At 39.2% G+C, this 12,923-nt stretch overlaps 1 protein-coding gene across 2 annotated transcripts in view; it reads left to right on the forward strand.

Annotated features, from left to right (window-relative positions):
- The window catches only part of ADAMTS9 (ADAM metallopeptidase with thrombospondin type 1 motif 9), a 223,826-nt gene that overhangs the window by 15,507 nt on the left and 195,396 nt on the right, over positions 1-12,923 (forward strand). For both annotated transcript variants that reach the window (XR_009542735.1, XM_060161420.1), the window contains one exon: positions 12,377-12,666. Coding sequence is in view for 1 of the 2 variants with exons in the window: in XM_060161420.1 (XP_060017403.1) it covers positions 12,377-12,666 (290 nt within the window). In the remaining variant the exon portion in view is untranslated. The remainder of the gene's footprint in view (positions 1-12,376; positions 12,667-12,923) is intronic.

The raw sequence follows: 12,923 nt of genomic DNA on the forward strand, positions 1-12,923 counted from the left end.
ATTCTGCAAGTTTTGGCATACAGTCAGGTAACGATTATCACCGTCAAGATAGAGAATGATTCCTGCATTCCTGCTGTGCTTTGCGGCAGCCCCCATTTTCTGTCTCTGTAGTTTGGCTTTCTGCAGAATGTCATACAAATAGAATCATTAAGCATGGTACATTTGAGGTTCATCCACACTGTTGCTTGTATCAGTAATTCATCCCTTTTTATTGCTGAATAGTGTTCCATTGTATGGGTAGACCACAATTTGTTTACCCAGTCGAGGGGTAAAGTTTTGGCAATTACAAATAAAACCACTGTAAACATTTGCATGCAGATTTTGGGGTGAACATACGTTTTCAGTTGGGTAAATACCTAGAAGTGAGATATCTGGGCTATGTTTAACTTTATAAGAAACTGCCTGTCTCCTTTTCAAAGTGACCATACCATTTTGTAGTCCCAGCAGCAGGGTATAAAAGGTCTACTGCATCTTTGCCAGCCCTTGGTATTGCCAATATTTTGTTCGTTTGGTTTTATTTTGTTATTTTAGCCATTCTAATAGATGCGTAGTGGTATCTCGTAGCAGTTTTAATTTATGTTTCCCTAATGACTAATGATGTGCTTATTTGCCGTCCGTGTATTTTCTTTGGTGAAGTGTCTGTTCAAATCTGTTCCATTTTTTAAAAAATTGGAATGTTTGTTTTCGTATTATTGAAGTTTGAGAGTACTTTATACTGTATTCTGATATAAGCCCTTTATCAAACATGTAGTTTGTAAACACTTTCTCCCAGACTGCAGCTTGTCTTTTCATTCTCTTCACTTGCGGACACTTATTTCATACATGGTTTCTTTTTTTTATTGCAAACATTTCATGTCTGGTGGATTTCATGCTGGATGACACTGCAGGAAAGCATAGTAGACAGTGAAGTTTAGTGTTTGTCCAAAACACAGGTACAGAGAAAGGGACTAGGAAAGACTTACTTAGGTCTGGTTATTCAAAGCCATTGTCTGTGCCAACAGAAAGGGATAGTGTTGTTTTTATTTCTGGTTGATATCTGGAAACACAACTTTCAATTTCAAGCCTGTGTAGTTAATGATAGGAACGGGTTCCTCTTGGCTTATGGATGAGAATAGTTACAAAGGAAGCCGTCAGTTCCTAAGAATGCAGCTATGTCCTATTGCACATGTATGCACACAGGAGAGAAAACCAAAGGACAGTGAGACAGAGACACACATAGAAGTTAACAGTGCAAGACCCAGCCCTGGATGGACCACATTCTTGGGGGAATAGGAATGGGAGACATGACTCTATTATTCCCCAGTGTTCTTATGCTGTGTTTTGTGGGCAGTATAATGGTTTCCCAAAGGTAACTTTGGTTATGTGTTACTTTTTTTCCTTTTAAGCCTATTTTCCTAATCCTCACATTTGATGCTATTCCACTGTAACAAGTCAAATTAGGGTATAGAAATAGTTTTCAGAAACTATTACCTATTTTAGCAGGTCCAAAATAAACACTGCAATGAGTACTGGAGACACATATAGGAAACCTTCCTTGATATTTTTTAACATCAGCCATACCTCACTTCTTTTCTGTTGGTCTTTCTCCATTGCAGTTATTCTGTCTCCTTCTACCTGCCCACCCTGCGTACCGTTTGGTTATTTCTTTGATACCCTCTCTAAGTGGCCAAGAGAGGAGACTGTTGGGTTTTGCCATTTTTGAATCGTAGGACTTCATTTTTTGGCATTTTTCACTCGTAAAATATAAGAACTCATCATTTTTCAATACTGGAAGGAACTTTAGAGAACTTCTAGTCCCTGCCTCTGTGGATAAGAGGATCGAGGGTCAGAATTCTGAAGGAATTTGTAATCTTAGAGCTAAAACGAATGGAAAAGTGAGCCGTGAACACAGACCTCTTCGTTCCCGGTCCTGTGTTCTTTCCAGGCTGTAAGTCAAGGAAAAGCTGTCCATGGATGGTGCCTGGAAGGGGTATGTTTAAAAGGGCAATTCAAATGAGGTTTTGGGAGTGCTGCTGGGTTTATTTTAAGTATAAGGATAGTTAAGAATAAACTAGTGAGACATTATAAACTAGCTAAGAAGTTATATCCAGACTTTAGAGAAAGATATTAGGCTTTTAATTCGCTTAAGGGAGTAAGTTGTCAGAGCAAGAGCTGAATGTATAGCAGCTAAATATCTGAGCTGAGCCAGGGTGCTGCAAGATGTTGGCCTGTGGTTGGGAGGGTCCCTGGTGAGTTCAGCCTGTGGTCAGAGTACAGTGTGTCCCTGCAACCACTCACGATCATGGTGGCCAGAACAGGGACATCAGGATGAAGAAGGGTTCCTACTGCAGGCCTGGTGTGTAAACTCGTCCTCAGTTGCCTGTAAACTGGGAGACTTGTGTATCAAAGGAATGTGGGAGATATACTCCCTAAGAATTGGTTAGAAGCCTTTTTAAAGGGCTCCAGCCCAAGTGCTCTTTAATCTCTGATACGGGAGTGATACCTAAACCCGCCACAGGCATCCCAGGGCCACCCAAGAGCTGCAGTGAAATGGCAGATAGCCGGAGCCCCTTGATTCCAGCATAAAAAGGCTGTTCATCTTTAGTAATGATTTGCCACAGCCAATACCCCTAGAGCGCTTACTCTGCACCAGGCCCTAGTTCAGCACTTTCCGTGTATTAAGTCACTTAGCCCTTCCCACCACCCTGTTAAGGAAGAACCATTATTATCTCCATTTCACAGATGAGGAAACTGAGGCACAGAGGGCTTCAGTGACCTGGCCTAGGTCCCACAGATTGAATGCACAGATGCTGGGATTTGAACACAGATCTCCCTGACTCTGAAACTCTTATCAGCACATCATACTGCCTCCTGAACGCACCGCCCTGTACCACAGCCGTAGCCCCATGTGGCTCCTGAGCCCTAGAAATGGGGCTGGTGCTGCATGTTGAAAGGATAATATTTTGCATGTATTAGGGTAAATAGAGTAGATCCTTAAAATTAGTTTCATCTGTTTCTTTTGACTTTTTAAAATTTGGCTATTAGAAATTCTTGCTTCCATGTGGGGCTCACATGCTATTCCTCCTGGAGAGTGCTGGTCTGGAAGATCCCAAGCCACGTCACAAAGGGGCCTGGGAAGCAGCCATCAGAAGCAGGCTGCAGACAGTGCAGGGTGATTGTGGGCAGCTGGGCTCCCGCTGGGCAGAAGGAGCCCATCTCCCCTTACTGCGAAGAGATGGAATGAGTGAAAAGCAACATTTCCTGAGGGGTATTTTGCAGGCTATTAATAGCAAAACCAAACAATTTCTCAGTAAAATACAGGCCCAGGTATGTTCAGCATTTTATACTGTTTCAAATAGATGTGCTTTAAATAATTTCTCAAGTTATTTCAAGGGTGCCTCAGTTTCCTCATTTATGAAATGGAGATGATAGTCCCTGTCTATTATTCTAATAGTCCCTGTGAAGAATAATCAGGTTAAGCCATGTAAAGTTCTTCGAAGAGTGCCTGGCACAGAGGAAAGCGTGAAACAAACGTTAGCCAGTATTATCGTAACAGTATCATCGTCACAGCAGTTACCGCACGCAGTTGAAGGAGCTGTAGGATGTTGAATCAGGGAGCGTGCGGCAGGGCCTTTGGGGCAAGTGTCCCAGCTTGCACACCTGAGTCAGCAAATTTACCTCTGCAGGTAGCTGGAGGCACCCACCCCTTGGAAGGTGGTGTGATGACCCTCAAACACGCCTCCCACTGCCCGCCACCTGTCACCCATCACAGCCCCTTGAACTACAAGAAGCTTCTCAATTGTTTTCTCCCAGTGGCATCTCCTTCTGTCCCTGAAAGGAAAACCCATCAACACAGTCCTCTTCATCTTGTTCTATTTCCAGGGACTTTTCAATCCCCTCATAAATTGGCCAAGATCCCATAAGTTTTCCAATTCCATGGATGAACAAAATGTAGACTGGTTTCTTTCCTGCAAGACTTCTCAGAGCTCTTAAAATGCTAATGTGTGTGCAGAAAGTCCCAGATGTGAATGCTGTGTAAAGCATTTTGCAAACCCACTTGATTTGTTTTTGGAAATATCTTCTGGGACAAACGTTCTGTAAACCACGCCTGGGGAAACACTGTCTATAAAGGTCCTGCCTAGCCAAAAAGGAGATCTCTCCCGCCACTGCCCTTTGCACCCATGTCCCAACGGTGTTGTCCGTGGAGCACTGTTAGATGCTGGGCATGCCACTTCCCCCTCCCCCCCAAAAGCTAACAGTTTGTCCAGAGCAATGGGTTTGGGGACGTGACTCTCCTGAGTATCTAGGGATTCACTGTTGTTTTACAGACTGTCAAATGGAGGACCCCTAAAAAAAAATTAAACCTTGGTGATTTTCATTCATATGCTTTAGACCTTTATATACACAGAAGAATTCCTTCCCTTAGTTCCTTCCCCACCCGGTTTCTGGAAACACATTGTTCTTTACTAGAACATTCATTGGTTTTACGGCTATTTTCATTTTTATGTTTTATCTCTTCCCACCCACCCCCGTATCGTGCTTGTTTACCCATCTTCCTCTGATCCCAGTAGACTGTGATTCTCATCCCGTGGGGTCCCCGTTTGAAGGCTTCACTGAGTAACTCTTTGAGGGCAGATCTTAGATGGGACTAGAACAGAGGGCCAGGAGCTGCCATCAGCTTCCATGTTTTGTTTCCTGTATGTTATTGGCCTTTGGAGCCAGTTGAAAAGCAGAAGTATTTGTGGCATTTCTTTCCATCTAATTACATCTCTGACTAGGTCTTCCCACGTCAGTCTGCATGTGCCTCTTAACCTAGATTGGAAGTTCCGAGGGAACAGGGGCTGGTCTTTATGACTTTCCTTCCTTCCTCCCCTCCCTCTCTCCTTTTCTTTAGAAGATTCTTTCAAAAATAGAACGGTTTTGTTTGAGAAACCCTGACGTCAACATTCTAATTCATAAGGAGGGGCTGTTTTGCATACTACTGGTAAAGCAATAACAACTAAAAATCCTTATCGCATTAAATATTTAATGGATCTTTCCTGTGCACCGTGCTCTGTGCCACGGGCATTTTACGTGTTATCTCTTTTAACCCTCACAGTTACCCTTTAAAGTATGTGCTGTTAGTATCCTCATTTTACAGATGAGAAAACTGAGCCTTTAAGATAGGAGATTGCCCAAGAAAGGGCAGCTACAGCAGCGCTAGGGCAGGAACGTGAACCAGGGCTGGTCTGGCTCCAGAATCCAAGTGTGAACCACTGCCAACTCCCTGTCCACTTCCTTCTGGCTGTCAAGTCCTGGAGGAGCAGAAAGGGGACTCGCTAAAATCCTTGCTCGCCAGTCTTCCCTTTGGTCCTGTGCTGTGGTCCCCCTGCCCACTTAGACCATGAGGTCACAAGGTGGCTCAGTGCCTTAAGGAAAATTCAGTTAAATTTTGATAAACCTTATAAACATAGAGAGCAATAATTAACTTCCCAGCTGTTAAAGTTAACATGAGGATCTCCTTAGCTCAACCCCAGTGGGTAGGAAACACTCAATGAGTAACTGCAGAATAACCAGGCCCGGATGTTATTTTCTAAAATAATTCCAGTTTTTTAGTAATGTCGTATGCATTTTGTTGTATGGTAATGTGAAATGAAGCTCATTTAAAACATTCTTATCAGTAAATAAGCAAATGTTGTTTAAGTGTTTAGCTGTCAGGTGTTTTAATATTGATACCATCTTAAATTTTCATGATACTTTCTTTTTAAAGATCGGCCCCAAGTTTTGCTTCTGTTTTGTTGTTGCTGTTGTTTATTTCAACTTAGCCAAGTGCCTTGCACAAAATAGGTGCAAAAAATAATATTTTAAAATTCAGTTTATAATTTACAAGGAATTTTCTACACACTTTCTTATTTAATTCTCAAAATAGGCTTAAGGTGGAAACACCTATTTATATACCCATTTAAGAGGTCCGGAAACTGAGGCCAAGAGAAGTAATTGGCCATTTACTAATAGAAGTAAAAAAGTCATTTAAGGGTGTAAAACAGCTTGTCTTTAAAATGATTTTAAGCCAGAAAATTGTTTTTCAGAAGAAGAGTCTCTCTCCCTTCAATGGTTCCTTTTAGTTCTAACTCACTACATGACTTTATAACTGGTAAAAAATAGAAAAAAAAATTTTATTGGTTGCTTCCTGTGTGCTGCATACTTTATATGCATGATCTCTAGTTGTTTCTCAAAACAACTCCTTGGAAGAGGTACTGTTCTTACTCAGCTTTATAAGTGGAAGAAATGAGGGTGAGAAAAAGTCAGTTATTTGCCCAAGGTCAAATAGACCTTGAAGCTTGCTTTCTTCAGAGCACAAGATCTTAGAACAGTGGCTGTTAGTAGTAGTGTAAGCATCACCGTTCCCCTTCGTAGTTCTCAAGGCCGAAACAATTGTAAAAGTCAACATTAAGTCGTGTTCTTGGAATAAAGCATTATAACTATAGTGCCTTTGACTTGGCATTAGAAAGCACACAACTGCAAGTTAGAGCTTTTTAACGTGCCGAAATTTGTTTACATGCACATGTGAGGGTTCCAATGGCAAAATATTTTACTTTTCTCTGAATACAAATGTGCATTTGATTCTTGGAGATATCACATGCTACTTTTTTTAATTGTCTGGGTTTTTTTAGAGCAGTGTTCACATTCATAGAAAAATTGAGAGGAAGGTACAGAGATTTCCCATATATCCCTGCCCCCGCACATGCAGAGCCTCCCCACCATCAACATCCCTCATCAGGGGATACATTTATTACAGATGATGAGCCTACACTGATGCATCTCTATCGCTTAGGGTCCATAGTTTACATTACAGTTCCCTGTAGGTGTTGTACATTCTGTGGATAGGGACGCATACATAATGACAAGTATCCATCATTACGCTGTCATACACGGTATTTTCACTGCCCTAAAAATCCTCTGAGTGCTCTGCCTATACATTGCTTTGCTGCCCCAACCCCTGGCAACCACTGATCTTTTACTCTCTCCATAGTTTTGCCTTTTCCAGAATGTCATATAATTGGAATCATACAGTATGTAGCCTTTTCAGATTGACTTCTTTCATTTAGTAATATGCATTTAAGATTCCTCCAAGTCTTTTCATGGCTTAATAGCTCATTTCTTTTTAGCGCTGAATAATATTCCACTGTCCGGATATGCCACAGTTTATTTACCCACTCACCTACTGAAGGACATACTGGTTGCTTCCAAGTTTTAGCAATTATGAATAAAGCTGCCATAAACACCCCATGTACAGTTTTTTGAGTAGATATAAATTTTTAGCTCCTTTGGGTGAATACCAAGGAGCACGATTGCTGGATCGTATATTAAGAGTATGTTTAGTTTTGTCAGAAACATCCAAACTGTCTTCCAAAGTGACTTGTACCGTTCTGCATTCCCACCAGCAGTGAATGAGAGTTCCTTTTGCTCCAAATCCTCATCAGCATTCGTTGTTGTTAGCATTCTGGATTTTGGTATATCATGGCTGTTTTATCTGTATTTTCTTGATATATGACATGGTGCAAATTTTCATACGCTTATGTACCATCTGTATATCTTCTTTGGTTCAACATGCTACTTTAAGATTTGAACTAGGCCAGGTTGCTCATCAGCTATTTAGTTTAGTGAACATGATTAATTTTTGAGGAATCCTTCAAGAAAAACCATGAAAAAATGATTTCCTTTCTAAATGTCGTATTTGAACTTCAAGAAGAGGCATGAAAATGGTACAGCCACTATGGAAAGCAATCCGGCAGTTGCTCAAAATGTTAAACATAGCCTTACCATACAACCCAGCAATACCTAAGAGCAATGTAAACATGGCCACACCAAAACTTGTACATGCATGTTTGTAGCAACATTATTCAGTTGAGTTGTTGAACCCAAATGTCCACCAATTGATGAATGAATAAACAAAATGTGGTATATTTCTAGAGTAAAATATTACATGGCAATAAAAAGTAATAGAGTCCTGACACATGCTACAACATGGATGGACCTAGAAAACATTATGCTAAGTGAAAGAAGCCACACACAAAAAGCAACATATTGTATGACTCTATTTGTATGAAATGAGAATCCATAGATATAAAACATAGGTTAGTGATTGCCAGAGACTCACCTACCGAAAGATGGGGCATAAAGGGGGAATGGGGAGTGACGGCTGATGCGTACAGGGTCTCTTTTGGGGGCAATAAAAATATCCTAAAATTAGATAATAGAAATGATTATCTATATTATCTATAAATACACCAATAACCACTGAATTGTATACTTTGAAAGTATGAGTTTTATGGTATATAAATTATATCTCAATAAAAAGTAATAACAAACATAAAGCTGTCTGTGGGTGAAATGAAGAGCAAAAGTACATAGACCATTCATACTGTGCTTTCTATAAGGGTGAAATTTCATTATGTAGCTCATTTTGATAAAACTATTAGCAAAGTGACCTTGCAAATTTCAAATACTAGTCTCAGTTCCATTATGCTAAAAGGTCACTAAAGAGAAATGTGAATGACTTTCTTTTTATCCTAACAATGTGTGTCCCTTGGTAGAAATTGTTCTCTGATATTAACAATTTCTATTCAGAGGCCAGAGAGTTGGGTAGATATTACCAGTCATAGTGTCTGTTTTTTCCATTGTCAGTAAAAATGTTCCTGCATTTGTAGTCACAGCGAATATTTGAATCTTTAAAGCTCTTACTCTTTGTAATGCCAAATTCAAAACTGCTTGCTAAAATGGTTAATGAGGTAGAAATAAGTTGGGCTAATTAGGTCAATAAATATTATTCTAACTCATTAGGATAAAAGGTCAGATGGTTAAAAGACTGGGAAGTATGTATTAGAAGATGTTGCTTTTGATTCTGAAGAAGTAATTTTATTCCTGCATTTTTATACCATGTAAAGCATACTGAATTGTTTCTTTGACACACAGATTAGCTGTGAATGAAATGTCTTCCAGGTATATTAGAATTTACATGGGTTTTTCTCTGTTACCACTGTTCTCTGTCAGAAATCTCTTTCAGTGATCAATGCCTTAATTTCTTCAACTTTGCTACTTAAATAAGTGTACCTTTTTTCCAATTAGTGCCTTGATTTATCCTCAGGTATTCCCATGCCCAAGTCCCCTCTGATGAGATGATTCCCCTGAATGGTCCAAAGAGTGACTTCTATATAATGTTTCCTCCGTGTTTTTCTCACTGTGGTTATGCTTTTCTCTAAATTAACCTTATAAGTCAAAATATTTATGGAAGACAATAAGTAAAGATTATCTGCTTTTCACAAACTAAGTGACGTATTTTCTTTTTTTAACAGCTTTATTAAGATATAATTCACATGCCATACCATTCATCCATTTAAAGTGTCCAGTGGTTTTTTGGTGTATTCACAGCTGTGTGCAACCATCATCACAGTCGATATTAGAACCTTTTTATAACTTGAAAAAGAAACCCTGAACCCATTAGCTATCAATGCCTCCCCCCATGTCCCCACTCCACCTCCAGTCCTAAGCAACTAATCTACTTCTGTCTTTATAGATTTGCCTATTCCGGACATTTTATACAACTGGTATCATATAATATGTGGTCTTTTTGACTGGGTTACTTCCCTTTATTGATAAAGTTTATCAAAATGTTTTATAGTGATAAAGGGTCATTTCACAGGAATACTTAGCAGTTATAAACAAATATGCATCTCTTATCAGAGCACCAAAATACGTGAGGCAAAAACGGACAGAAATGAAGGGAGAAATTAAAAAATCAACAGTAATAGATAGAAACTTTCAATACGCTACTTTCAGTAGTGGATAGAAAACTAAGCAGAAGATTAACCAATAAATAGAAAACTTGAACAACATTGTAAACCAACTATACCTAACAGATATCTGTAGAACACTCTATCTAACAACAGCAGAGCACAAATTCTTCTGAAGAACACATGGAACATTCTCCAGACTAAACCATATGCTAGGCCATAAAACAAATATCAGTAAATGTAAAAGCATAGAAGTAATGCAGAGTATCTCCTCTGACTACAGTAAAATGAAATTGGAAATCAATAACAGAGAAATGGGAAACTCAAATATATTTGGACAGTAAATAGCACACCAAATAATAGCCAAAGGAGAAGTTGGAAAATACTTTGAGATAAATGAAAATGAAGAGATAACATGTCAAAAGTTATGGGTTGCAGCTAAAGCATGGCTTAGAGGGAAATTTATAGCTATGTCTTAAATGCCTCTATTAAGAAAGAAGATCTCAAGTCAATAATGTAAGCTTCCACTTTAAGACACTTGAAAAAGAAGAGAAAACTAAGAATAAAACTAAGAATAAAGATGAGAGCAGAAATAATGAAATGGAGAATAGAGACTTTAAAACCTTTGGAACTTTACTGATTATAATAAATTATATTAAAATATTTACAAAAGACATGAAGGGTATTATTTCACAAAATAAGTAACACATTTTAATGTATTTTAAAAAATCCAATTTTCAACGTGGCTTCCATACACCTGTTGTAAAAAGCTAGTGTTTGTGAAAATATCCACCAGGCACTGTCTTTTTTCCAGTTCAGGCTCAGTTTAGAAACTGTCAACCAAACCATGAGCCCATTTCAGTCCTTAGCTCTTGAGCAGTTTTGCCTGATAGAAAGAGCACTGTTTAGGGTGTTGATCAAATCCATGCCTGATTCCAGATACCACCACATCCTGTATGTGACATTGGACGAGTTGCTCAATCTCTTTGAGACTTATTTTCCTCATCTGTAAAATAGAGGTAATTTTCTCAGCCTGAGAAGAATTATGAGATAACATATGTAAAAGAGCCTAGTTCAATATCTGGCATGAAGTAGGTGCTTGTCTAGTATCCATTCTGTAATCACTAGTGATTTACAAATGGAATGACAGCCCAGGTACCTATATGGCATGGGTATACATATATGAATACTCTTGAAAGAGAGACTGGAAGAAAAATAGTCTTATGTTGAATCCTACTGCGTACCAGGCTTAGGGCTAGTCATGTTATCTATAGCTGCACCACATATAACTTGTTTGACAATTTGGACTGATTTCACTATTATAACAACCACTAAAACACTCAACTTGACCAAAATACACATCGTGGCCTAAATTGATGGTTTTAGCAATAGGTTATAATGGTTAAATATTTGAGCCCTTCAAATATGAAACCACTCAGAGTTTATAACTTTTTTGTTGTTATTACTGGTGTAATAAATTCTGTTTCTTGTGTCTTAGGAAAGCATATTTCTTAGTTGTGCAATTCTGTTGCCTGTTTGGCCTACAGAGTATTGTCATTAAAACTCTGAAACACATTTATGATTTGATAGGCAAGATAACTGATTAAATTCTGTTTTTACTCAAGGCATATTTTAGCAGGCACTTTTATGCTCATTCTGTTTATTCTGTGGTTGATGGCTCTGAAATGGAATATTTTCACCAGCAACAGGAGCTTCAAACCAAGTTGGACACTAGTGCTCGTCAGAACTTTAACATGAATGTGAATCACTTAGAGATCTTTGTTGAAACGTGGATTCTGATGTATCAGGTCTAGGGTGGGGCCGGTGAGTCTATATTCTTAACAAGCTTCCAGGAGTTGCCAGTGCTGCTGGTCCACGGACCACACTGTGAGCTGCAAGCTTGTGTAGAATCCAAGAGGTACCTTGGCTAGAATCAGAAATGAGGAGACCTCATCTGGCATTATATATCACAGTCCCAACTACCTATTCATACTCCCTGAGTGGAATCTACTTCCTCAACTGAGCCCTGAAACAAATTAATTAAAAATTTGGAAGCATTGAACAGCAGTGATTCTGTTCTTACATTTCATGCATGACAGTGATTGAATACGGTAAGAGAATAATACCTTGTCATTCATTTTCTGTAGTTCCTTTGTACTGTCTATTAGCTTGCCCACCTCTTAGGCCCCTTTATACTGTATCTCATTGAATATGAAAAGTGGCGTACATGAAGCATTTCCATTTCCATTCTCTAGAGCTCTATAGCTGTGCTGTTGGCCCTTCCTCCATGTACGGCAAAGAACAATGAATACAAACCACTTAAACCCCAGCCAGGCTTTTGTTACCGAATGAAAAGAATAAGCAATTGTTTCCCCTAAACTCAGGGCTAATTTTCTAACACCTTAAGTGAGCATTTATGGAAGCTTCCAGAAAAGCCAATTTCAAGTCCTTAGTCATTTAGATGAGAGCGCAGATAGTTTCACCCGGAGATTCCACAGCGTGTAGAACTTGATTTTGTATGTAATTTGACGACAGAGGCATCATTTTAAGACGTGTCAAATTAAATTCTTAATATGAAATAGATGTGGCTCAGAATGTAATGCATGCCATCTGATTTGTTACAGAACACAAAAATAGTCACAGTAAGGACAAGAGGAAAACGAGGACGAGAAAATGGGGAGAGAGGAGTAGCCTGGCTGATGACGTGGCAGTATTAAGAAGCAGCCTAACCAAAAGGGCCCTTTCTGCCTATGGTAACAAGACGGACAGCACAAGGGAAAAGAGGACCCACAGGAGAACAAAACGTTTTTTATCCTATCCACGGTTTGTAGAAGTGATGGTGGTGGCAGACAACAGAATGGTTTTATACCACGGAGCAAACCTTCAACACTATATTTTAACTTTAATGTCAATTGTAAGTACATTCAAAAGGAGGTGATTTATGATGTCCCTAAATGTGCCATTGGGGAATGGGTTTCCACCCAGTGCTTTGGAGAACCATTCGGGGCTGGCATTTCAACGATTCAGGCAAGTGACCGAAGAGAACATAAGATTAGACAATGACAATAATGGGCATCAATAGTGAGTGTTTATTCTGTGTTAGACAATGTGCTTCTTACTGAAAAGGCATCATCTCTAATCCTCCTGGCAACTCTGCTAGGTAAATTGTCA

The sequence above is a fragment of the Lagenorhynchus albirostris genome, chromosome 10, assembly GCF_949774975.1.
Source record: "Lagenorhynchus albirostris chromosome 10, mLagAlb1.1, whole genome shotgun sequence".
NCBI classification, from domain to species: domain Eukaryota; kingdom Metazoa; phylum Chordata; class Mammalia; order Artiodactyla; family Delphinidae; genus Lagenorhynchus; species Lagenorhynchus albirostris.